The sequence below is a fragment of the Phaethon aethereus genome (assembly GCF_964289735.1).
Source record: "Phaethon aethereus genome assembly, chromosome: 1".
NCBI lineage: Eukaryota > Metazoa > Chordata > Aves > Phaethontiformes > Phaethontidae > Phaethon > Phaethon aethereus.
In genome coordinates, this window is record NC_138575.1 from 137,287,445 (window position 1) to 137,315,400 (window position 27,956).

General features: G+C 41.6%; 1 protein-coding gene across 1 annotated transcript in view; it reads right to left on the reverse strand.

Moving 5' to 3' along the window:
* The window catches only part of EGFL6 (EGF like domain multiple 6), a gene marked incomplete at both ends in the record, with an annotated part of 48,110 nt that extends 22,866 nt beyond the window's left edge, over positions 1-25,244 (reverse strand). The window contains 7 exons of the mRNA XM_082014438.1: positions 3,767-3,889; positions 5,636-5,770; positions 9,522-9,641; positions 13,420-13,539; positions 16,433-16,525; positions 18,607-18,719; positions 25,177-25,244. Of these exons, the coding sequence (XP_081870564.1) occupies positions 3,767-3,889; positions 5,636-5,770; positions 9,522-9,641; positions 13,420-13,539; positions 16,433-16,525; positions 18,607-18,719; positions 25,177-25,244 (772 nt within the window). The remainder of the gene's footprint in view (positions 1-3,766; positions 3,890-5,635; positions 5,771-9,521; positions 9,642-13,419; positions 13,540-16,432; positions 16,526-18,606; positions 18,720-25,176) is intronic.
* Between the last annotated feature and the right edge of the window lie 2,712 nt (positions 25,245-27,956).

Here is a 27,956-nt window from a genome sequence, read left to right on the forward strand (position 1 = left end):
GCCTGTTTCATTTCTAATATTCTTAGCATCTTATTTAGGGAAGGATGCTTTACATCATGCTGGACTGTGCTTAATACATGGCTAAACCAGCCAGCAATCCTTCCAGTGGGAAATGTGGTATGACAAAAGCGTTAAGTGTTGTTCATTGAAGGATGACAGCAGTATTTGGCTCTGTACTGAATTGAATTGTAAGAATTTCACCAGTGATATGAGCAGAATCGCTTTCTAAGCTTTGAAATGTTATGAAGTCAAATCCAACTTATCTCGGGACTGGCAAGTTAATAAGAAAGTAAAATCATATATGGGTTTTAGGGGTTACCGTGTGAGCAAAAAAGGATCCTAAGTAATACAAAAGGGATAAAAGGAGTTGTCATGACTCTTTATTGCCATTTAGATATCCAGCAAAGCATAATGAAGAACAGTAGCCTCTGCCTCCAGCCAGGCAATAACAAGAGTGCCATTGTTGAGCTCCTTAGAGTGACGCCTGAAGGTTGTAGGCTTTAAGTTAGTCCTGCTTTTTCCTGCTATTTTGTAGTTTCCTACCAAAAAAGTGAATAAAAAATAGGTTCATTTTTCCCCCAGGAATCTTAATTGCTTATGGAACCTTGTGAGATCCTATTCTTTAATAATAGCTGGAATACACAGAGAAGCATGTGGTGAGGGAAATGTGGTTTTTCAATGCACAATAGGAAATCAGGAAACACATGAACCTGAGAACAGCAAGAGATTGCAGCAAGATAGAGGCCAGATGTGGAAATGGGTAGGACACTTATAGGGAGCATTTGAAAGATAACACTTCTATGGATACTTAAATGAAATGTATGCTAGAGACAGTTTGGAAACAGCCTCCAACGTTTCATGCATATAGGAGTGTTGAATGGCAAAAGGGTGTCTGAACAATCACAAGTCATATCTATATAAGCAGTGCTGTCTGCAGTCTGATGTTTCAGCAGGTTTCTCCTAAGTTAGTATATTGACATACAAATTAAATGAAATAATTTCCCCCACCTTCTGTGCAAAGGTGAATTTTACATTACCTCACTTATTATGTTATTTGGTAGCATGAGGAGATGTAGGCACAGAGGTTTCATTATAAATAATGTGCTCAGTTACTCTCATTTCATACTCTGAACAGTAAGCTATATATTAAAATATTTATCATTTGTTGTAAAAAGCTAATACTGTTGCTGCGGTAGCCAGTTTGTTATATACTAGAGACAATTGCTATGAAGAATTTAAGGTTCCCTGTGAAAACGGGATTCCCACCCTCTGGGAATAATTATGTGGAGTACTGGGGACATATTTAAGAAGTCTTTTGTTTCACTGCAGCAAAACCCCAGGCCCATCTGTTGGGAGCTGGGATGGGCTGCAGGAGCTGCAGCCACTGCCACCAACAGAAATGTGAAGCCACAGCCTCCAGCCCCCAAATTCCCAGGATGGTGTTCTCATCCTACTAAACCCAACAGGAAAACTTGCTTTGACTTCAGTAAAGCCGAAGGTTTTCCACAATTGCCATATGACATGGAGAACACTTAGCATTTTAGTGTAGGTTGGTACATCTATTTCCCTGATAGCAAAATCATGTCCTGCCCCCATTAGTTACACTGATCAGACCTTTTTGAAGATTGCAGTAAAAATCAACTATTGACACATTCAAGGTTAAAAGAACGTCCTCCTCTTCTCTTTAAGAAAAGGTGTACATGTGGGAATTAGCACCAGATAAACCAGTCTCTTTTTAGCACCACTGCTTTTCAGGTTTCACCTACCACTGACTGTATTTTTGTCCCCTCTATTGCTGTATACATCTCTCTAGTTAGTCCCTTGTCTTTTGACTTTCTGCCTATGGTTCTGATTTCTCTCACTACTGTGTGTTATTCCTCTATCCCCTCTTGCATTAAATCTCTTTTCTGTTTGGTGTCTTCTACTAAGTTTATGAATGCACAGCTTCTGCCTCTTCTAAACAACTAATGGACTTCAGTAATTGGAAATACGACATGAATAAGTATGCAGAGAGAGAATAAATATTTAATAGAAAAACCAGTGAGAAGATAGAAATCTTCTGTCTTCAGCAGTGATTTTTTTACAGGGATAGACATTAAAAAATGCATCATAGCCTCTCCACAAGCTAAAATATTTCCTTTGCTCATATTTAAGCAAGCATTCCTGTTGAATTGTTTCTGCTTGAGGAAAGAATATTTTATACATAGACTTGGTCAAAAAGATATTTTCCTTTGAAATGTTCAGCTTCTCATTAAAAAAGAAAAAAACAAACCCCCCCAAACCCCAGCCTCTTTGGCTGAGGGTTTTGGTAACATTTCACCCGTGGCACATTTTCTTTTAACAGAACCATATCAAGATGTGTCACGGCAGTTTACTTCGCTATTCAGTCAGGTCTCAAGCCCCATTGCATCCTGCTGTTGCAGTAAACTGCAGTGACATATCACAAGGGATGTGGTCTAGCAAGGAAACTGGCTCATAACATGCTTTTTTATTTTCCAAAATATAGTTTTAGCTATACTAATGTATCGAGTTGCTTTGGCTTTGTGTTTAATGTATATTAACATGCCCAGATTATACAGTTAGAGGTACTAACGATAATTTCAGATTATAAAAATAGTTGAAAACTATCCACTGGGTTTATCACTCACTCTACTGTTCACTGGAATATCCCATTTTTTAGATCAATTTTGAGCTTGAAAAGCTACATTTGTATAACTGAAAAAAAAAAAAAAGGAACATGTAAAGTCGTGTTTCAATGCGGCACCAAAGACATGACAATGCAGAAGAGACATTATAACAAAAACACCATACTTTGAATGAACACTAAATTCATAAAACTTTTAAGCCTGGAGGAGTGCAATATATATATTTTTATGAGTTCCAGCAGTACAGAGTAGGAGAAACAGTATATATGCACATAGATATATATGCACAGACATGTCATATATATATACACACATACATATATATGTATACATATAGTTTTAGCATAGCACTGTCAAGTTCTTAATCTATAAAACAACCTGATTGAAATCAGATGTTTTGGGTTGATCCTGGCAGGGATCTTCATGATTTTTAGATAATTAAAACAGAGTATAAAAACATAAAACATTGTAAAAAAACTCATACCTGAGATTCAAAGGGTACAAATGGCTTTGGAGTTGGAACCATTAATTTCAATACAGGAATTAAATTAAAAGGTTCATTTTAAATATAAAGACAAGAGCAGCCTTTTGCTTCTTTCTTCCTGGAGGGTCATATCCAGTTAGAACCGGGCAATGATATCTTTACAGGAAGTCTTTAATATTCGATAAACAAAGGCAAAATTATAAGTGAAAACAGTTTAGTACAGAAGTCATGGCTTCCCTCCATCCTGTCACTTTTTGCTAAGTTAGCTTGAATCTCTTCTGGAAGAGACCACGCAGCCCTCCAAGAGGCTAGCTGTGGGAGTTTGAGGAAAATACATAGCAGAATTTTTAAAGCTATTTTCTCTGTTTCTTCAGGCCAAATTCTCTTTTCTGTTCTACTTGCGATTCCTAGCAATACTATGAGACTTGGGGACTCATAGGCAAAATAAATTTGAGTTAATAATACTTGTATCAACTGTGCAATGACTCATACAATAAATACATTATTTCATGGCGAGGTTTGCCTTGGTTCGTACTGCAGCAGAGTTCAGCACGGTCTTTCCCAGAAAACGCCTTATAACCATCAATTATTGGAGAAAACCAATATAGCACTATTCCTGCCATCCAGTGGTACTCACCAGCGCAATCAAATCCGTTTCCTCGGTAGTCGTGTTTACATTTGCATTTGAAGGAGCCTTCGGTGTTGAGGCACTCTGCATGGAGGTTACACCTGTGTGTATTTGTCACACATTCATTTACATCTAGGGAAAGATATAAATGCTTTAGTGAAAACTGTGTTGAAACCCAAGCTTCATGACAGCCTGTATATGCTGGCCATCTGTTTCCAGGTATTGCAATCACTAGTGTTAGACCAAGATGGTCCAGAGACCATCAGAGGCAGAATACTTCATGCTAATGTCAGCTCCAACTGCACAGCTACTAGCATATGGATCCATGGAAAATGTAGAACATCCCAGTGAAGACAAAGTGAACATGGTGGTTTTCTGACTGAGAACAGGATTCAAACTACAGGTTTGAACGTTAAAGAACATGCTGTTCTATTAACAAAAAGCAAAGGACACCAAGAGAACGTGTGACAGAAATGAAAAAACAATTCGCCACACCTTTCTCATTCTTTCATTCACTCTAGAAGAAATGCAATGGAAAGTAACCCTGAGCATGCCAAGATGTTGAGATCTTCTATTTACCTCTAACACTCCAACATACATATAATGCTGTACGACAAAGGTATAATCAGGGAAAATTCAGTGGAAAATACTACGTTCAACTGACAGCAAAACATACAAGCATCAAGAGTAACTGGTTTTGTTCTCTTTTTCCCTGATTTTGCTACATCACAAAGCTGTTTCTGATTTCTCCCACACGAGGGAGCCAAGTTGTACACGTTTTTGCACCACTTGCACTTTATCCAGATGCTTCATTTTTAGCAGCTGACAGGTCCTGTCATAATGTAAGTCAGCTAGGAGAGAAGTAGCAGGAAGACTGACTCAAAAGTATGGTATGTCTGAGAGTGAGATTCAGATTTGCAGACAAAATCCTGACTCCTGAGACCTCTCCAGTTTTTCATCCCTGCATACATACTGTATGAAAAAGTATTTTTTACACTTTAAGACTTTCAGTGTTTGCATACAACAGGAAATGCAAACTTGAGTTTCCAAAACCTGCCTTATGATCTCCCTTCCCATCCCTAATTCCTAATACCAAGCAAATATTAAAAAAAACCAGGAATTCTCTTTTGTATGTACTTCTTGTAGTAGTTCCAACTCTTCCAGGCCCTTATGTAGTCAGCTGCTTGAACAATACTGCTGCAGTGCCTGCTGCAGCAGCTTATACTTTGTTTTTCTTCCACCATTCAGCTAATGGACTGAAACAGGAGGAAAGGTGTTTTAACATTTGTTTTAACAGCTGGGCATGTCAAGATAACTTTTTGCCTGTATTTATTTTTGTTTGGGAAAAACTTAGGCATGCAAGAGAGACCTGAAAAGTAATTAAAACCTACTATTTTTATACTTTTTTTTGGTGTAAGTTCTGTACATCCAAACAACTGTTTTTACAGTCATGAATGCACTTTATTTACATTCCTCATTAACGACACAAAAAAAAAGGAAAAAAAGATTGTGGGACTGCTTGTTCACCACAGATTGAAAGCTAAGAGGACAAAAAATGGCTCTTTAACTAAACCTGTACCAGAAGTAGCACTTCTTTGTAGTCAACTGTTCCTAATGTACTGCAAGCCCTGGCACATCTTTACTTGGTACAATAAGGCAATTTATTTTGCAAGTGCCAGTGATTAGGTTTTTCATAAGGCCACAGAGAAAACCCAGAGAAAAGTTCAAAGTGTCTCCAAGAATATTCTTCATGACATCTGTTACCCATTTCTGAGGCAGTATCCCCAGACAAGGCCAACATGCTTCAGGCAATGATGGGAACAACACACAGTGTGGCAATGAAAAAGAATGAAGGAAAATTAATGGGCTAGATCTTACCTACACAGTTGTAACGGCCGCTGACATATTTCAGTTCATAACCAAGCTGGCACTTGCAGTAGTAGCTTCCAAATGTGTTGACACATCTACGGTTGTAAGAGCAGACAGCTTTGCCAGTGGAGCATTCATCAATGTCTAGAGCAGGAGAAGGATTGCTGGTCAGATCCATGAGAAAGTAAACCAGGAAAGCAAGAACTAGTTGGGATTTGCACAGGAATGTTTTAGCCCTGGCTATCACAAGTTGTTTAATAGAAAAGTCCTATAATTTCACACTTGGGGGTGGCTTTTGCATGCAGTAATATAAATGAACCAGGAAAATGTGAACAAAGTTTAAGGAAGATTTTGAGATCTGGCATGGTAAGAGAAAGGGTAACTGGCAGTGCGGAGGATCCTCACTGGGGACAATGATTTGCCCTCAGGTCATGGAGCAGAGTCAGAAGGAACTCCACAAATTCCTTTATTTCCCTGAGAAAGGAAATGTCAGAGAATCGTTTAAGAGAAAGCCCCATAAAGAGGAAACTGAGAGCAACAGCAGCGCTTTCTACTGAATGTCTGCACCCCACCTTGCTGGGCTATGACAAGACATAGTGGGGAAAGAGTTTCCAGACTGCAAGTGGTCTGCCAAGCAAGGCAGATGACAGGGACAAATGTTTTGGAGAAAGAAGGAGGAGGCTTGGTATGGGAAGAGCCTAAGAACATTATTCAACAACCATTGTAATTAAGTGTTACTAATTTGATTTGTTTTGTTGTAACGTCAAATTTAAAATAGTGCCGATTATGATATTTGACATTTTTCCTTTCCTATCACATTATAACACATAGCAGTGACTTTGCACGTAATTCATTGTGCCCTTTACAGGTTAGAATTGCTGTGAAGTGCTGCTGGACACCACATTCATCTTTTTATCATTTCTACCACGCTTTTACAGTGCTTAGGTGATCAAAAGAAAGTGGACAACAACAGAAGAATATCTAAACAAACCTGTAGTCAAAAATCTCTCTTTCTGCCCACGCTACACATTTCTGATGATGGTCTCACTTCCCTAGGCTCCAGGGCGTTCCCAGACCTTCCCAGGTTCTCAGTTCCTGCTGCCTCTGCCAGAACCATGGTCTGTCACAAGCTAAAGGACAAGCCTGCTGCACTCAATCCTAGTGAGAAGTTTACGTCTGCAATGAACACTTAAGACTCACCGTACTCTTGAAAACAACAGGTTTAGGTTTAATTAATGTTTTTTATATATAATGGTTATATTTTCTTTCACCTATGCACATGTAGAAGAGGAAAAGTGAAACGCATTAGTGTGCTGTTCTGCTCTGCAGGTTCAGGAACAATGCAGCTGCTTAGGAAGCTTAAGCTAAGACTAATAGCCAGGGATCTTCAAACATTTATTTTTTCATAGTGTTTCTGTGACTAATTCCAGAGTGTCCATATCTATTAAGTATTATGCTATACAGCAGGATATTACTATCTCTCTCATTTTATAGATGGAGAACTGGTGACGGAAAACCAGGGACATACCACAAATCATGCAGAAAGAAAGGGTCTGATATTTCCAACCACCGGACATACATACTCTTTTTGTTTATTTTACCTTTTATCATATGTATCAACATTCATCCAAATCCATTTGAGCAGGCAAGGTAAATACAAATGAACTCAATACGAAAGAATAAAATGAGTTGCCTGAATAATTCAATAACAGATTTAAGAGAACCACTCTATTGTATTTAAGTACATATGTCTACAATGTTCACCTTCAAATAGCTCTTAAATAATTTAAGCACATTAACTGTGACTGGTAGTAGTCTGAAAGCCTTGCTGATTACTCAAAGCAGGCCATTTCCAATTAGAAACTCATTTCATTTGAAGGAAAGAAATAGCGTTCTCATGTTGGAATGTTTATAGTTGGGAAGTTGAGCCAAGTATCCCTGTGGGTTTACCTGATAGCTCCTAAAAGTGGTAACGTAGTCCAAGGCCACACAGCTTTCATATGTGACTTGATATTACAGCTGTGTGTTAAGGAGAACAATTCATACAGTAACTGTCCTTCTATACAGCAGTGTCTTTTGGTTGATGCATTTATTTAACCTTTTGTTTGAAATGTTAAGCGTAATATTGTTTTGGCCATTGCAGCTAAAATTCATTATTTATGTTTGAATGTTAAACCTCTCAACATCTAAAATATTCTTTAAGCTGTAGAAATTATTCAACCAGTATGTACTGGTAAGAAGCATCTGAAATAGATTAGCTACTGTTATTCTTCTTTGCCTGTAAGGTATCATGTCCAAGCTGCCCTTTATGATCTGGTGGATTTGCACTATTGTGACAGAAAGAATGTAAAAATAAGTGAAATCATCAATGTCATTAGGTATGTTGCTAAAGGCATTTTAGTAAGTAGCACTTGTTGCAAAAAGTTTTTTCACAGATTCACAGAATGGTTGAGGTTGGAAGGGACCTCTGGAGATCAGCTGGTCCAACACCCTGCTCAAGCAGGACACCTAGAGACGGTTGCCCAGAATCATGTCAAAATGGCTTTTGAATATCTTCAAGGAGATATCTCCATTCTCTATTTTCCATTCTATTTTGGGCAGCTCTGGGAAATAAAATACTTCCCAGCTGCAATTTTCAATCTTCTATGCTTGCCTGAATGGAATAAAGATTTAAAAAACCACAAAATACCATTCTCAGTGATTGACTAGGGGTGTTACCCATTTAGAGGCATATGAGACTAGGAAGTAAAGGCTAGATTGGGAAAGAGGGGAAAATAGGAAAGAAGGAAACAAAAACCATTTCCTGGGTGGTTTTTTTTTTAAATTGATATTGTTCAAATGCTACAAGTTAGCGTTTTACAGGAAAATGTACTTATTGATTCAAAAGGACGACTTGCATTTCAAGAATTAGCTAAAGGTATTATAAAGAAGAAATCGAACTGAAAATTCTTTTGGGTTTTTTTCACATATGAAGCTCTGCTATGGTTCCTATTTTAAAATGAAATGGCATAAAGTACATACAAAGCAATATTTCTCTTAAATTTAAAACAAAGAGCATCTGGGCTGAAAAAGGAACACTTTCAGAGCCTTTTGGGTTGTTCTGTGATGAACAGCATTCCAGCTTCTGGAAAGATGCCCAGGCAGACCCTGGACCTGATTTACCAGGGCACAGCCCTGCAGACACTGGGGTCAGATGCAGCTCCCAGCCCTGCTCCTGCTGCTCCGACACATGCTTCACTGCCCCTTCTTCTTTAGTTGTAGCAGTGGTCTCTGCTTTGGAGGGTTTGTTTCACATCTACTGCGTTTTGAAAGGGGCTCATTTAGCTGCAGTATTGAAATGGGTACCATTGCAGCATTGGATTGCAGTGCTGCAGCACTGCTTTGTCAGATGACAATATAAAATGGTATCACAGAACAGTACCAAGTGTTGTAAGTAATGCTTTGTTCATCACACAGTAAACCCCCAGGTAAAGCGATGTTGAGGCTTCTGGAGAAAAATCTGGAAGCTTGTATTGTGGGTTATCACAATAAAAGAAAAACCCATCCAAGCACAACCCTCAACTCCTGTAATACATTATGTTAGCAGAACAGCTTCCTGCAGGCAAAACACTGTAGACCTCAGAAAAATAGGGAGAAACTAAATCTGTTGATGACTCCAAATTATGTCAAAACATTTAATGAGCTATTTGGGATAGGACTCACCCAAAGAATTACATGGCCAATATTACGAGAACACTTTTTAAAAAAAGCGTGCAAGCTTTACATCATACTGCGAGTAACAAGAAGCATTATTCAAGCCAGCAAGGAGAGCTAACTACTTATTAACCTTTCCCCGACTCTTCAATTTTTCAGGATCCTATAGAAAAGAAGCTGAGAGTGAGTTATCTAACCATACCAATGCACGTCCTTCCATTCGGTCCTAACTGAAGGCCACCTGATGGACAAAGACACTGTACCTCCCCTTTGACTTCTTCACATCCGTATTGGCAATTCACCATGGCACACGTCCTAGAACCTGAAAACAGTATTTAAAATAACAAAAACAGCAAAAATCCAGACTGGGATCACACACTTAAGTTAGATCTGGAGGAATGCAGAAAATAAATTAGAACAACAAAATTCCATTCATCATTATTCAAGCTGTTTATACATTAACACATTAGTAATAAAATTCAGGAGTCCAAGAGATAGATCTTAAATTCCCCCTCCCCTTCGCTTTGTTCTTTCCTTATTTGCCCTTATTCTTCCTTTTTTCTCTGCTCCCATTTCTGTGACTTCTTACTACTACCTTTTAGATTCAGAGACAGAATTGCTCAAAGTAGAAAGTTTTTTATATTTTCCATTGTGATAGTTTTACTATACATAAAACTGTTATTTGGTAGTGAATTGTACTTATTACTTAACCATTAAACATGGTTCTAGTATAGAATTTGATTTAAAAAACCATTTAGCATGATAGACTTAAGAACTGCCCTTTAGTTTGACCCTTTATGGAACAGATACCTGAATCTAATGAGGCACTAGCCAGAACACAAGTGTTAGTTGCCATAGGTTGGTTAGGAGTGTGAAATATTGGAGATGACTTTGATTAGCCTCTAAAGAGATACGCAGGGGTCTAGATCTTGCCTGAGAAACCTATGAGAGGCTAGAAATGTAGGAGAAATGTATTAAATATGTAAGGAGATATTTCTAAAATCCTGAAGATATCCAGGAAGCATTAGTGTTATGACGCCAAGGAAAGAAGTAGTATTTGGAAGTATTTACTGGAAGAAATGGAGGTGTGTGCAAAGAAAGTATTTCTGGCTACTTCACTCTCGTGTTCCGAGAAGCAGAACTGCATATAGGTTGTTTGCAACTGGAAAGCCTGGAACAGCTGTCAATTTATTTGAGACAGAAACCAACTGCAAGAACTTGAAACTAGCTCATCACTTACGTAGAAAATTACATGAATTTTATTTTAAAATGCAACATGTTTACTGTCAGAGGTACTAGCACGTTCAGAACAGTGTACAGTAACAGAGTGTATAGAAAAGACAATGATGTATGCAGGTCTATATACATCTACAGCCATATTATTTGATTTGAATATAAAATATAAAACATACTAGTTCTGTGTGCTATTAAAATTAATCTGTTTAATCTGTGATAAAGTTATTTTTCTTAGACTGGTTTGTTTAGACTTTGTGGCTAAGTGATAAATATTCAAGGCCAAGAATTCACTGTATTTGCAAATGTATTTTACTTGTGTATTAATGAGAACATACAGGAGGTAAGAGTTAGAAAAAGATGGACGGTAAATTATAATACTTTGTCACATCATCTACTTCCTAAGTGGTAATGAAGAAACTTACTAAACATTATTCTACTATAATTCATAATTCTCCATTTTCTCTTTTGTTTGAAGCTCCTATTCCTGGCTTTGGTTAGACATAATACTGGCTTAGATGAACTGTTAATCAGATCTAGTATAGTAATTCTGTCAGAGTTTAAGTGATTTTGTGTTATGTACTAAACTACTACCTCTTTTAAGCAATGTATCTCTGTGGCCCAAAGCCACATTTTTCTGACACCATTCTTCCAGCTCCACGGTGCCTTGGCATGGTTGCACATAAGCCTGACTGCTCACAGTCAGCTCCTTCATCTTGCTAAGGAGACTTACAGCATGGAGAATTTGATTCAAAAGGAGCAACATTATGCTCAAAATGTTTGTCTGAATACGATGATGAGAATTCTAGAACTGGTTACATAACCTAGCATTTCATCTGAGCACAAGCTTAAGTTAGCATCAGACGAAATGGGAGGCTAGTAGACTTAGCCAAGAATAATGTCTACTTGAGTAAATAATTTACTACTTCATTTCATAATCATAGTTTCTGCTTAAGAAAAATAAAGGCTATTCAGAACTCGAAGGTGGCTGATGGGTTGGGCTAATGAAGCACAAGCTGGATTAACATTTTTTGCTGGCTTCACTAGAGCTGTGAAGAATGAAGACTTCCATTCTACTGGAAACCTCATCTTTCCCCTGAAATTTAGTTTCATTCTGTCAGTATTTGTTGGGGTTCCACTGAGAAATAATGTTTCTGTGTGACAAAGCAAACTCCAGGGCTCACAGCTCTTCAGGCAATTTTTTCATATATACATGACACTGGCCACTACTGCCACTAAGAAATTCAGTGTTTTGTGCTGGCTTAAGCAAGAGATGGTGCAACTGCACATTTGGTACAAATTTGGTACAAATGCAGAGTTTCTTAAATCAGGAAACCAGTCCCGAACTAAAACTATCTTAAATCTAATCCAGCAGAAATGGTTAGTAACAACCTGGATCTAGTTTTCTGACTTGGTTCAGAAGCGTGGCTGCAGCAATTGCTTGTGCTCAGAGGCACAGGAGTGAGGGATGGATGGTACAAAGCTGCCGCTGGGATCAAAAGATAGTTTCTTCTAACTGTAATTTTGGCTTCTGCCAACTTCAGCTGTCCATAAGACAGCGGCCTTACTGAAAACTGCTTGGTATGTGATGTCAGCGGATACACAAATTATCTTGGAAGAAATGGATGGAATACATATCCATTTCTCAGGGATCTCGGGGCCCTGCAGCTATTGTCTGCTGGTGATACCCACCACGGTTAGTAACGCAGAGGTGCAATCCTGAGCCGCGCTGCAGGAAACCCTCCAAAAGCTCTGGCTCCAGGCACCTTTCACAGCAATCTCAGTCTCCCGGCTATGAGAGAGAGAGTAGGAGCTCTGGCTTTTCTGCCTGCCCCAGAGCTCCAGACCCTGCACTCCTGCAAGTGTTTGCTAAGGCTGGGTATTTTTCCAGTTATCTCCAACCTGACAGCCAACTCACCAGATGGACATCCTGCCTGGTGAATGGCTGTCTCCAAGGTTTGGAGATGAAAGCCTTTCAGAGTTTATGGTTCTCTGTCCTACCGATGGGAAAGGTTGTGCTGCATACAGCTAGGTCCATTGCTTAGGACAGACCTCTCAAGCAGATTGTTCCACTGCTGAGAGCAGCTAGCTTCCTTGTCCAACTGATGCATCTGCTTCAGTCTCGTGGGCTCCAGAAAGGATTGTCACCATGTTACCTAGGGTTTTGTGAAATTCAAAGACAAAATATCTGTATGGAAAAGCTCAGGTGAAGAAAAAAAAGTATTTTCTACAAACAAAACAGTGTCATCAAAAAATAAGAAGCTTACTTAGGTCATAAAAATCAGGTTGACTATGAAAGCAGAATACTTTCTATTACATTTCTGGCTTAAAGACAAAGAAAATAGGTAGAAATACAGTTTAGATGAGCCTTAGCTCAGTGAACAAATGTTTGCAAGAAGCTGGCAGCAAGTGTAGGAAGCATATCAACACTCAGAGAAAATAAATGAGTCAGGGAACACACAAAGGTAAAGCAAGGAGTAATGGCATGAAATTCAGCAGAGTAAAAAGCAGTCTACAGTGGTGCTCTGCTTGGATAGATTCATTCATCCTTATTCAACAGATGAACCGGCAGGACTATATGCCAAGGCTATACTAGCTGTCCTTCATCTGAAGTAATGCTATCAAAGATTTTTACTTCTATCGGGACAAAAATTCCTCTGAACACCAAAATACAAGTATGACCTAGTTTACTTTATCCAGACACTGCCAAAGAGAAAGTCTCTTTCAGCTGCTGACAGTACCAGAGAGCTAAGGCAATGACCCTATCCTGAATGAGCTAAATCCACTCATCACAAGAAGAAAATCTGCTGGGATCAAATGTGATTAGATGATTTGGGTGTGCCTGTCCTATCAGCTCTATTACTTACTTGCACATGTGCCATCTGGCATAAGCATGTACCCGTTGAGACAATAGCACTTGTAGCTGCCATGTGTATTCATACATCTGTGTTCACAGGGACGTGGTTTCACTCCACATTCATTCAGATCTGCAGAAGTCATTGGAATGAAGTGAGTGCTGGGTTTATATACATATATTCATACATATAGGTGTATAATATTGCCTAGTGTCTTGAATTCCCCACAGTAAAATTGCCTGGACTGAAAATGAGCCAGCCCCTTGCAAGATGAGAGCTTAGCAGACCATCTGGCTGAAAGGCTGCTAGCAACACTAACATACACAGACCTCTACACCTGAAAAACTAATGCAAACTCTGGCCACATCTGGCAGCTTGTTAGGAAGAGATGGAAGGGTGGGGAGACAACTGGAGTTAGTCTCTTTTCTGGGAGTTATTCTTCTGTATTTCTCTGATTCTAACTGGAGATTTTAGGCCTCCAGTTGACCTCTGTACTAGAAAGGCAAAAACATGAGACTAAGAACAGCAAATCAGCTTGAGCTAAAGTGAAACAAAGATTTTTTTTTTTTTTTCTGAGCTACACATTGGCACCAAGGTTGTCAGTAGCAGAAATGAAATACAATATATGGTAAGAATTATGTGACTTTAAGAATAAAAGGACAAATCTCAAAACTCTCAAAATCCTGAGAATAAAAGCATCCTAAATCCTTCTCAAAATCCAGGATTTAAAAGGCTTTGCAGAAACTAAATTAATTTCAAATTCCCAATAGCTATCCTTCACAGGGAGAAAACTAGAATCCTAAAAAGTTTAATTTGTGTGGTACAGGCAGAGCAGTGCTGACAATAGTATTGGCCCTATGACAGGGGGACAACAGCTGTGCTTGTGACTTCTGTGAACTGACACCTCTCCCGCTTGTATTTTAAACCCTCAGTAGTAAACAGACAGAACTCATTGACAGAATGCACCAGCATACGCAGCCCATTCAATGTGTGTTTAATGGCACATATTACCAACAACGTAATTTCAATAAAGATGCAACTCTCCAAGCACTGAGCCTGTGCAGCTCACTTTCAATGGGAGAAGCATCTGTTCCCATGTCTATGCGCCCTGCAGACCACAGAAAAATCTCCAGACCATTCAAAGCATAAACTTAGTGGTGGTTATATATGTGCAGAAGAGTTTGTTACAGCTCAGCCCAGGGAAGAAAAAAGAGGGTTGCATTCTGTTATTTAAACAAAGGGTCTGTTTAAAAAAGCACAACGTATCAGCTTGCAAATGACATTGGATTTTCATTCTACTGTGGCTCCACTAAATAACCAAGACTCTCACAACAAAGAAACTAGAAGGGAACAAAAGTTATTCCACTTAGACTATACATTTTCAAAAGTGCTTAGCTGCACCTATCTTGCACAATTCACAGTAATGCACAGAGAGTATACACAGCTCTAAAAGAGAACCTATGGAGATAAAGCTGATTTAGCTCAGACTCGGTGGCAGAGGAGATAATACAGTCCCCTTATCTCTGTTATTTTAGTTAGCTCATGTTGAGCTTGCTCAGCAGGGCATTCTGCTGTAAGGACAGACCAGGGCTGTATCTGCCAGTAAATTAAAAGTGGCTCTGAGCATTCCTGGCTGCTGGTACCTGACCACCTATAAGGCTATACTATCGAAATAGCTCGGGACTTTTCTGGCTTGTGCCAGCCACCCTTTTACTAAAAAAATCCTGGCCATGCTTCAGAAGGTAGAACAGCCCAGGGAGCTAACAGGCAATTTCCACATGCAGGTCTGTGCGGTGCTTCCACCGAGTCTCAGACTCTGAATCTACTGCAAGGACAGGAACTAGTCTACTTGTGTGTGGAGGGCACATCAAATCTAGCTGGAGTTACGCTGGAGAAAATACCTTAAAACTGGGGCTTCTCTGTTGCCTTTTGGTAACATTTAAAATGCTAAATAATTTTCGAGGTCAAATTTGTGTCTTTAGAGGACGAAGTTGTAAGTGGTACCAACATATCTATTATATACAGCCACAGCAGCTGTTTCATTTTCTTCTCTAGAGGTACTGAGGAATTGACTCATTTCCCTCCAAGCAACATCAAAAGTGCAAAAGAAGGTGTTTTCTAAAATACTTAACAGTATAGTTTTATAGCATGTTGTTTGAAAGATATTGTGTAATGAATGGGTTGTTTTGACTCTGAAAAATGTGTTTAGTATCTCAATGCAACATCTTCAAGCAAAAACTGAAGGTGCTTAGGAAAGTAGCAAGGACAGACCCATCCATTCATGTGGCCTTTATGTCATGCTTCCCTCACAGCACTTGCAGTTCACTCATTGGCAGTGCTGTAAGGAAGGCCTCTCTCCATGCACAGTGCTCCTTTCATCTGATCCAACACAGGGGTCTCATATATTGGAACAGGAAAAAAAGCTGAATTCTCACCAATGTGTTAGCTGAAATATTTCCATGACTAATTGCAAGTTTATGGAGGGAAAGTGGTGCATTCAAAGTTTCTGAATATGCAATTCTAAAGATTCCCAATTCTGTGTTCTCAAAAATACTAATCAGAATATGCAAACAGATGGCATTGACCCAGGCAGTCTGAGAAATTACATGTCTAGCAGTAATTGCATGTCTTTCTGATGAGAAGGTTAGTTAAGAAACTAACTAACCTTCTAGTTAGTTTGCTAGTTTAGAAAATAACATGTGTTTTGGATTTGACTTCCATCTCTTCCAATAATTTCCTATATAATTTCTCCATGCCTTAATCCTCTGACTATAAATATGACAGTTTGCCCTTGTCATCAGCCCATGGGAGATATATGATATAGGTTCAAACTTCTGTGTGCTGAGGAGGCTTAGAGCTTGCCTGGGATGTGGGAGGTGCAAGAGCCTTAAACCCTAAGCTCTTTTAAGTAAACAAGAAAATATCTTGTTTATTATTTTGGAAGATGACACAATCCATAGTACAAGATAAGGAGACAGAACATCAACAGCCTGATTTCTGGAGTAATATCCCCATGTGCACAAACCTTGATTACAGGTTTTCCCAGTAAATCCAGGGAAACATTTGCATTTGTTTGGTCCCAGGCACTCGCCGTACTTGCAGCCATGTCCACAGATAGCTGGGGGAGTCAGGCAGAGAAAGGAGAAAAAAGAGAAAAAGTTAGAAATATTCTATCTGAGAACTTTTGCCCTGTTTTGTTGCCTAAAAACTTGTTGTACAAGTTCAACATCCTCCATGCCTCTCCCTCTAGTTTGGGCATAGGAGCTACTGATCAGTACTTTATTTCTGCTGGAGAAAAGTGACACTAGCATGGATTAAACAAGTGTGTGCTCTTCCAGGTTTGTAAAGACCTGGAAAAGAAGGGGGTCCTTTTAGCTCTTTCCCTCATGCTTTTTCTGCCATTTAGTTTTGTACTCTTGCCTTTTCCTTATTTTTGAGAAGGCTGGGTAAGAAGCACCTAGCCAGCACCTTGACTTGCTACGCTTGGCATCTGGAGTAGGAAAGAGGCAACAGCACTCCTGCAGCCACAGGAGACGTATTACCTTACAGCACTTTTCCACTCTTGGACCTCCTCACTTACACCCGAGGAACACGTCCATCCCATGGTGGAACATCCAGAGCACATCCGTCAAACGGTCAGGCAACTATCCTTACCACACATCCCAATATGTATAATTGCACTAGTTGAGAAGGCTGTGCTTAGCCTGGATGCATTAAAAAATAAAAATTTTCTCTCAGCCCTCTGGATCATTAGTCAGAAATGAAAAGTTGGCTTTTATAAAGCTTAAGACTCCTACAGTCAATGTGATGGTCAACATGAGGGTTATTCAGGAAAAGCAAACCAAACATGCATTTAAATCAGGACTAGGTCTGGAAAAGCAGCAAAAGAGTATGCACCAGGATGCACATCTCACTACCTTGTGTAATTAAGCTGCTATCCAAACAATAGGAAATAGGAAAGTCACAGTCTTAGTTATTATATAATAAAATCCTTAATTCAAATTCATACCGCTGAATTCAACTATCTTCCCTACATTTAAAGATTCATGCAGATGTACTAGCTCTGCAGATTAAGGCATATTTCAGCACTACCCATATTCCTGAACGCAACGTAGCGTAGTGTGAGACCAGCTGAGTACTAACACTGAAGCAGAGAACACCACTGCCTCTGGATTTATAATGCAGAATTACATTATAGTTGGCTTAAAGAAATCTTCCAAAGAAGAACCTTAGAAATCTATGAAAACTGAATTTTACTAATAAAACACCCTATTGCTTTACAACAAGATAACTTACTTCATTGACTGATCAAAGTTACATTTGCCAGTTGTCCCTCAAGGTATTCATCTGCATCAAAACTAAGGTGCTCTTAAGCAATGCATAAATATTAATAAAGGTATTCACCAGTTTTTCCTTTTTTAAACTGTCATGCTAAATATACAGGGCAGAGACTTTTTTCATCTTTCCCTTTTAGACATCAGTCTGTTGATTTTCATCAATGAATAACCCTAAGCCTCTATTCAAACTCACCAGATATACAATGCCAAATTCTCTGGAACAACAGGTGCAACATCTGAAAAAGATTCCTAAAACATGTATTTTATGACTTTATTGTGTTTTGCCCAAGAACAGCTAGAGAGAGATTCCACATCACCTTCTCCTTGGGATCTGTAGACCTTTTACAAATTAGAAATGTCTTAAGAGTCATCAACTCTTCATTAAGCCAACAATCCACAGACCAGAACACTGGCTGGCTACCCAAGCTCAAGTCAGGCACTCTTATTGCTTGGGTTTTATTTATATTTTTCAGAAAGTTAAAACCTCCTGGTTCTCAGAGGCTGTGTACTCTGAAGATAAAGGATACCAATTCATAGAAAACCATTTTAGGGGCCCATATGGAGCATTAGAAAACACTGCATTTTTGGCACTTACTCAAAAGTATAGGCACTGACAAGGGCTGTACAGGGGGTTAGAAAAGATGATCCCTTCTGCATCTAAGAATTTTTGAATATGTATTTTATTGTTTGGTGTTATTTACCCAAAGCTCTGCTTTTTTGAGGAGATGGTCTCTCAAACATGTTTCATTCATTCTCTCACAGAGTTAAGAGATTTCACTCCTCGGAGGGTTTCCTTTTGTAACTTTGGGAGACATATATGAAATCCCTTTATTAGTACCAAAGCATAAAGTGTTAATGTTACCTTCACAGTGGCCCTTGTTGTTCTTTTTCCAGCCATAACAGCAATCCAACCTAGAGCCATAGCGACACACCCCAGGTTGGCTCACAGCCACCAGCTGCCCAGGAGCTCTCGAGCTGCGTAAGGAAGGATAAAACACTAGCTCCAGCAGGCACACACACTTTAATCCACCGCTCCCTATACTCCTTTGTACATTCCCCTTACGTTCTATCCACCATCAGGCATTTTCATTTCACCGAACCTAGGGCAGCGTTCCTAGATGGGAATGCAAAGTTGCATTTGGTTGGAGAAACAGGGGAGATGGGAACGTTTCACCTGCAATAGATTAACTGTGAAACATAAATTCTTTTTCACTAAAAACATGGCAAAGGCAAAAAATACAGCCAGGTCCCCTGCTAGAATGAGTCATTTTTAATATCAGTGAGGCCAATGGGGCTACTCCAGCTTGCGTCACATGAAGACTCTGGATTGGATATACGATGCCGTACCTGACAGCGCTGTTGCTTTGGGTGATGAAATACTGATTCTACAGAAAAGCAGATTTCTGAACATCAGTCAGCCCCATAAAAGCTAGTGACTTGCAGGCTCATAGCCACTGCATATGTTCAGGTTGATTGCGTAAGTGCAGAGAGTCCCATGCATTCTGTTTGCATGGGACTCCCTGACCATTCAAATTAACGTTAATTTAATCTGCCAATAAGCCCAGGGTGTTCAAAGTCACTGTGCAGATCAACAGCTGCAAGAGTTAGAAACCCTGCAATGCTAGTTGCCAAAATTATAAATCTAATGGAAATCTACAACTGTGTAAGTCTTCTAGACCTAATCTATGCTGCAAGGGATGCAATGACTCCAGTTCTCTTCTCCCTCTGCTTGCTGTTACTTAAGTTCTCTATGACCACACATCTGTCCCCTTTATGAAATTCTCTTCTTTATTCAAAATCCTCTGTCCTCACTGTTTTTTCCAGGTCATAATTTAAAATGCACTTTCTTCAAAGACTCCAAAGTGTTGTTTCTGACACAGAAAATACCTTGTCTGCGAGAGTGTCGTAGCAAGTGATTTGAGGTATTAACGGGGGCAATACATAGCAACAAACATCCCATAGTGGGGAAAAAAAAATCAGCAGGCCAGGAACTTTTACATGTTTAGTCTGAAGCACAGCAAAGGTATTGCTTTGTCATCTTACCACAGTGCTTTGCACATACTCTCCTGTGCTTATCTGTAAGGGTTGCACTCTTATGGGAACAGTTACTGCAAACATCACTAAGGCAAGCTAGTAAAATGAATATATGCATACACTTTGAAGATACAAGATGTTACTTCAGAGTCTTCTTCAGTAGTGGAACCATTGGAGAGAGAAGGGAGTTCAGAGTATATGCATAAGCTCATGGATCTGAGATACCCTGAATGAAGAGATGGTTGTCATGCCACCTGGCAAGTTAAGAAGACTTCAGTGTTGGAAAAGGTTGTTCTGAAGTCACCCAGCCTTTTCCATCTACCCAGTGATGCAGGTTACAGGACTATGTATACCCCATATTTAGACAGGAGAAAGAGTGTATCAGAACAGCTATGACTCCTGTATGGGTGTCTGTTAGAAATCAGCACCCTGCCTCTGGATTTATAGACAGTAAAAGAACACTTTTTCATTTTGTTCATCCAAATGCTGCTGGCTTACATCCCTTGCAGTATGCAAATTAAAGAACACATGTTCTGCTTACATGCTATGAAGCTCTCTCAAATTCACCAGGATAGTAAATGCATATTCTGCTGACATCTCAGAAAATCCCCTTGAATGCAGCTGGACAGTGCTATGACTCCCCTGGTTACAATGCCTGAAGCTTGGAGGAAGCAGGATCTGGTTACTTTCCAAAAGGTGCTCATTTCCACAGGAAAACAAACTCATTCAGTAACATTTTATTTAATAATTCACTTCAAAACCAAATAATTAAAGTATCTTCACAAAGTGTACAATATCTCACAAGATTTCAGTACAGACTCCTCTTAAAACTGGGAAATATTCCACAAAACTGCAAATAAAATGAGTATAGCTGAACTTTATAGATACTGCCCTGGACAAAGTCTTTCACTTTTTCTGACTTCCACAAGCATCAAGTTGAAGCCTACCTTTGGCAGTGGGAGAGGTCAACTAGATCATTGAGAGCCCACCTGGATCCCAAAATCTGGAGGAAAAACAGTTTTGCCAAGTTAGTCCCCTAGACCCATAAAGAACCATAAAGCCATCAGCTCAGCTATCGCTGTCAGGAGTTCAGCATTTTGTACAAAAGAAAGAATTTTAGAAACAGAAGATCCTTTCAGACAGGCAGCTCCTTTCCAGGAGAATGTCACATGGACCCTCCTGGACACTGGGGGAAAAGTAATGCAGACTGGAGGCAGAGGACTCTTCTGATCCCTCCCTATATGATATTCTCACAGCATTTCACAGGGAGTACCGAGAGGCCTAAGTGAGGTTGCTGTGCTTGTCACGGTCTGCTCAGTGTGCAAAAAATGCCTGTCCTTCGAGAATCTGCAGCCTAAATACGTGACTGAAGAAGAAAGGCAAGAGAGGGTAGACTATGCAGGTCAGATCACTGTGCAGGACAGTGGCAAGAGCGGTCTCCACATTTCTAGAGAAGTACTCTGTCCTCCGAGAGCCAGCAGCTCACAGCACTGGTGCTAAAGGTAACAAGCGGCAGACTGACCCGTCCAAGGGGCCCAGGCAGCAGAGAAGTAACCGGTTTTATATGGCTGTGACATTGCTGACACCAGTAGGATGGCTTTTAGCAAAGAACATTGAAGATGAATAACAAGAACTTCTACAATAAGCCAGGGCCGCCTTAGCTGAGATGACAGAAAGAAACGGCTGGCCGTATTTGCTATCACAAGATCATTTTGAGCTACTAGCACTATTATAAAATAGGTGGCACCTTTGGGTGTTTCAGTCAAAATTCCAGGAAAGTTTTTCTGCTGACATATCAGGTTGTATTGTGTACAGCTCTTAATGTCCATGGTGAAGAAATATGAATTATATATGGTATATATGATGATAAAAGCTATGAGGAATGACCTGTTTTACAGAGGATGAGAAGAACTTGGCTTAAGCTGAACAAACCAAAAGCTGAGAGGGGGTCTGATTGCTTCCTACTACCTGTCAGGTAGCTCCAAGCGAGAGAGAGAAGAGCTTGTTAAGAGAAAGGCCAATTTATATCTATTTGCTCTTGTGCTACTGTCCATTAATACTTACATTAATACAAGAGTAAGAACCCAGCCAGGAGAGCGGTTAGAGTCTTAAAGGGCATTGAAGAACCTGGAGAACAATTCCTACCTAATTTTAAGATATATAGTCTCTTTCACAAACTGAGAAAGATCTAATGTTGCCTGTAATGATACAAGCATAGGCTTGAATGAAGTTATGTTCCATTTACTCAGCTGCCGCCAAAAAAAAAATGTTCCTCTCTGGAGTAATATGAAGATCTTGAATTCTATCCCAAAAGAAGTTGGATCAATTCAGGGCAAAGCATTCAGACACTGCCCAGGACCGGCAGGTATACACCTACACCTACAGTGGCGTGAGCACCAGACAAAAGAAACTGGGTGTGTAATGTGAGGACAGACCTTAAACTACTACACAGTACCTTTGACTTGTAGTGATATAATTAATTTGATATTAAAAAAGAAAACTTATGTATTTACCATAAAACATGTTCAGAAAGTTCACCTGCTCCACTGATCAAGTGGCTAGGTAGATCTTCCAGCACAGCTAAGTTGCTGCTAGGGTAGGACTGATAATCCTCAATAGTTTAAATACACAAACAACTGCAAAGGAAAATATTACGATAACTGGTGAAAGGAGGGGAATAAAGCACACCTGAATGTTGGACTCGCTTACCCAACAGACTCACCCCCTTGCCCCATTTTTTGTTGTTTCATTTTAGAAAATAAGGAAGCAGTTTTACATCGCATCAGTTTCTCAAAATTAGCTATGACCTAGGCCAAGTCCACTACTAAAAATGTCTGTACAACAGCAGGCAGTCAAAAATTTCAAGTATAATAACTGGGCTGGACTGTAATCCTCATTAGCAGCCATTTTACCAGTAACGGCTGAAATAAAGAGAAGCAAAAATCCCAACAGTGAAAAAAGTTAGTTGTCACGTTCTCCTGACCCGTCATCGCGAGCAGTGTAGGTCCTGACTGAACTGAGTTATGTGACAGTAGCAGCTGCAGAGGGTGAGTGAGCAAGTCTTCAAAAGCCTGATCTAACTAGGTAGGTAGATAACAAAGTTAGGTATGGTTTGAGTTAACACAGTTGTTTGTTTTCAGGTCCTGTTAATATTCTGTATTGTACTAAAGTTTCCTCTGGGAAGGAACATTTATGAGCTTTTACCTTTTTTTTTTTTTTTTTTTTTTTTTTTGCTTCAAGACACACAGCTGCTGAATAGATTTAGTGTGCTGTTTCCATAAGATCTCTACAGGACACTTTTGGTCAGCCCTTGCACACACAATAGCTCCCTGCTGCTGGGAGGGTGGGAGGGAGAAGGTCTCAATTATATTATTAGCAGCTTCCAGTTAACTTCAAAGACAGGATATTATCCCTTTCTTTAATTTTCCTCTAAAAAAAAGTCTGGACATTGCTGCTAGCAAAAAACAACTAGCACCAAACCTAAAGTTTTGATCGACTGGTGTATTCAAAAGGTCAAAAAGATGGTATCTCACAACTTACTAATTTGAAAGAAATTCCTAGAAAGTCTATTATGAGTGTTTGTCATGCAGAGATACATTTGAACACTTTGCCAAATGAAGGCATGGGGTTTTTTTTGTTGTGTTGGTTGGTTGTAGTTTTGTTTGTTTTTACACAAGCTTATTTGAAGGGTGATTTACTTCCAGAAAAAAGTTCACCTATAGTCATACTAAAAAAACCCAAAGAAGTGTCACCTATTATCTTTTAAGAACTGTGTCTTGGATATCCTTTCAGCCAGTTTCAGGCACTCAGCATGACAACAATCCTGTTTTGCTGTAAGTTCCTCCCAAAACACCAAATGAAGCTTAGCTTGGGCTTGCAGAATCATAGAATCTTTGGGTTGGAAGGGACATTTAGGGTCATCTAGTCCAACCTCCTTGCAGTGAGCAGGAGTTCCTTTAAAGCTTCATGTGCCCACCAAACTCCTTAAAGGAAGTGCTCAGAGCAGAAAAGTTAAAAGTCCAGGTATGAAAGCTACACTTCTAAGACACAAACATAACCATAATTAATTCAGTCTTTCAAAACTGATACTAATTTTTACTATTTCCTGTTCCTTCTTCCTAGCTATTCAGAGCAGATAGGATGTCTTTGTCCTCTTAAATTAGAATCCCTTGTCATCCAAGACTTCCATCAAGGTGTTTGAAAATTTCTTCTTTCCCTTCCTCCCATTGGAAGAGGCAGAGTGACAATCTCGGTAGAAAAGAAAGATGCCACCACCATCATCAACATCAACTTGGACAAAACAGTCTGGAAAGCAGACAGTCTCAGGTAGGTTGTAAGTTTCCCATAGTTTTGCTGAACTATGTGTTTTTACCAAACACATCACTCTCGGCTTCATCTAACTCCAGGTCATACTTTCTTCTGGAAGGAGATAATGCTCTTATTTTGCAGTTTCACACCTTTCAAAGCGTTTGAAATGCAAATACAACAACATCAAGAAATCGCTAACATGAGCATTTAAACCGGAGCTGTGCTTTGAGAGCGAGTGTGTTTTCTATAAAAGCAGGTCTGGAGTTCATAAACTTCCAGTTCCAGAGGAGCTGACCACTTGATAGCCCTGCGTGGGCTGGAACTTGCCAACAACGCTGCTACTTGATCGTAAACATTCCCATTGACAAACCTGACACTAAACAAATAAACCACTCAGCATCTTAAAGGCTTCATCCCCAAGTTGCTGCACATTCTCCTGTTACTAGCTACTGCCTTGCTGCAGCACTTTGCTTCTGGAGACTTGGGAAGGGGAACACTGGGATGGCCTGATCCGGGGTAAACGGCTCTATTTATCCTCTCGCAAACATCTCATTCTGCTTCTGGAGCGAACCTGTCTCAGCAGAACACAACAACTGTCACGGCAAGGCTGACTAAAGCCCTGGTTTATACAAGCAAGCCAAAGACGCGCTTTATACAAGCTCACGCCTTTCTGGACGCGGTGATGACCGCTCACCCTTCGGACCGTCCACGACCGCACTGGCGGTGCCATTTTCCCCAGCCGAAGGCAGCCCCGCAGCTTCGGTGCCGTTCCTTCCAGGGACGCGGCCCATGGGCCCGCTAGAAAGCCTGAGCCGTTTCGCGGCCGTTCAGCACCACGCACCGCTCTCACCTGCCGCCGCCGGGGCCAGCCCCACGGACACGGGTGGAGGAGGGGTTCTCTTACACCCGCGCCAGAGCACGGCAGCCCACGCCGCGGCGGGGAGCGCTTGCCGCTCCCTCCCGGCCCGGCCCCCCGCAGAGCCGCCGGCCGAGGACTGGGACCCCGCTGCGGCCCGGCCGGACCCCACATGGGAGCGGGGCAGCGGTCCCCGGGCCCCCTCCCGATGCCCGCCCGGCCGTCCCCGCTCACCTGCCCGCGGCGGCCAGCCCGGCGGCCAGGAGGGCGGCGAGCAGGGCTCTCCCGGGCGCCGGCACCATCGCCCGGCCCCGCGGCGGTAAGGCGGCGGCTGTCTGGCCCTCGGCGGCGCGGCAGGAGGACGGGAGAGCAAGCGGGCGGCGGGACGGGGCTGTATAACCTGCCGGGGCGGGGCGGGCCCGCCTCCGGCCGCGCTCGGCCTGCGCGTCCCACACGCCCCGGGCCGGGGCGGGCAGCCATCCCCGGCGTGGCAGGCGGCTCGGCCGGGCGAGCGGGACCGGGGCGGCGGGGGAGAAGGGGCACGGAGGCAGGGCGGTGTCACCCCGGGGAAAGCCCTGTCAGCCCGGCGGGCGGTGCGGGACCCAGCCCCGGCCCGGGTGTGGCCGCGGCTGTGGGCTTTTCCCGCTCCGCCAGGCACCCACCCGTCCCCGCAGGCACCCACCCACTCACTCACGCAGGCACTCGTCCGCCCCCGCAAGGCACCCACCCGCCCCCGCCGTGGCACCTCTGCGAGGGGTTTCCACCGCAGGGAAATAACAACATTTGCCCTGAAAGGTTTTCAGGCTTTGCCTTTCAGTTGCGGGACATTCCGTGGCCAGACGTTAAGCTGCTAAGGCAGCTGCCCCGGGGCCGAGTTCTTACTGAAGCTGCCAGTGCTCACAGGTAACTACTTGCTGCTAGCGAGTCCCTCGGCTTGAGTGCTGTTGCCACGGTGTGTGAACTGCCTTACCCCCTTGTATATCCTCCTAGGGTAACGCTTGCATTTGGGGGGTGCTGGGTTTCGTATTAGGGTGGATTTTTTTCAAGATTAATTAAGAACTCTATGTTTTTGCAGTGATGGAGAAACTTGGTTAGAATGGGACTGATATTTGCCAGAAAATTCAAAGTTTTTCAGCGCAATGCTGGTAAGCTATGTTCACAGAATCACAGAATCACTAGGTTGGAAAGGACTTTCAAAATCATCAAGTCCAACCATTAATCCAGCGCCACCATGTTCTCTAAACCATGTCTTGAAGTGCCACATCCACACGTTTTTTGAACACTTCCAGAGATGGCGACTCCACCACATCCCTGGGCAGCCTGTTCCAATGCCTGACCACCCTCTCAGTGAAGAAATTTTTCCTAATATCCAATCTAAACCTCCCCTGTCACAACTTGAGGCCATTTCCTCTCATCCTATCACTAGTTACTTGGGAGAAGAGGCCAACACCCTTGTTGCCACAACCCCCTTTCAGGTAGTTGTAGAGAGCGACAAGGTCTCCCCTCAGCCTCCTCTTCTCCAGACTAAACAACCCCAGTTCCCTCAGCTGCTCCTCATAAGACTTGTGCTCCAGACCCTCACCAGCTTTGTTGCCCTTCTCTGGACACGCTCCAGCACCTCAAACATCCTTCTTGTAGTGAGGGGCCCAAAACTGAACACAGGATTCAAGGTGCGGCCTCACCAGTGCCGAGTACAGGGGCAGAATCACTTCCCTACTCCTGCTGGCCACACTATTCCTGATACAGGCCAGGACACTATTGGCCTTCTTGGTCACCTGGGCACACTGCCGGCTCATATTCAGCCGGCTGTCAACCAGCACCCCCAGGTCCCTTTCCGCCAGGCAGCTCTCCAGCCACTCCTCCCCAAGCCTGTAGCGTTGCATGGGGTTGTTGTGGCCTTATTAAACCTCATACAGTTGACCTCTGCCCATCGATCCAGCCTGTCCAGATCCCTCTGCAGAGCCCTCCTACCCTCCAGCAGTTGTTACAAAGGCCAGCTTGATGGAAGTTTACAACCTGAGTAATCACAAGGAAGTAGTAATTCACCTTTAACAATCCCATCTGCTGACAATACATATGCAATGTAATATTCACAATCAATGCATTGATTCAGAAAGCAGAAATATTTCTAAAAATAGTGTTGAAACAAATTTTAATGTTTAAGTTTAGAGAATTCTGACCTTCCATGGCAATTCTGGAGTAAAAGTACCCACCACTATCACCAATCAACTTTGTTTACTGGATAAGTTTCTTATGAAATACCTACAATAGCTCTGATTGCAGTGGTAAGGTATCCAACACAAAATAAAATAGGGAAAGCTTTAATCACTCTTGTCTGCATTTGAATCACTCCACCCACTTGGTCATCTCATAGACCCTTGTGAGCCTGAGGTCGGTCCTGGAACATCGCTGGGAGTTTGAAGGGACTAATTTTTCTTTTTTGACAGAAGGGAAAGCTGAGGAATAAGCGACTTATCTGGGATCACCCAGGAAATCTGTGGTAAAGACAGGAAAAGAAAACAGATCTTCATGCCAGGTCACTCGCCGTGGGTCACCCCACTCAGTTCAGCAGGTGTCGATAAGCATGCCTCAGCAGATTAGGCTGGGGTGGTTGACACAGCACCACTAGCTGTCTGCAGTCCCCAGGGATTGCCAGGAATGCTGCAGGAGAGTGTTTGTACGGTGTACATTCAATGCATGTTGAATTCAGCATTTTAGGCACAAGCCTTTGGCCAGCTTGTTCTTCTGTCATCCTTGCCATGGGAATGGGAAGGTCCAGGAAACCTGGGATGGCAACTGTTTTAGTCACTCCAGCTTAATCCTCTGCTGAGCAATATCAACACCTACACTCAAGAGAGGTATATGAAGCAGTGGTGCCTATTTGGGTCAGCCTAAAATCTCTGCAAAAAGGTTTTCCAGGAGCTTCCACAATGCTTGTATCAAAACATTTTGAATAAGATAACTTTCCCAATGGTCCTGAAACAATCAGATGCCTTCCTGTGTAGCCCATCCAC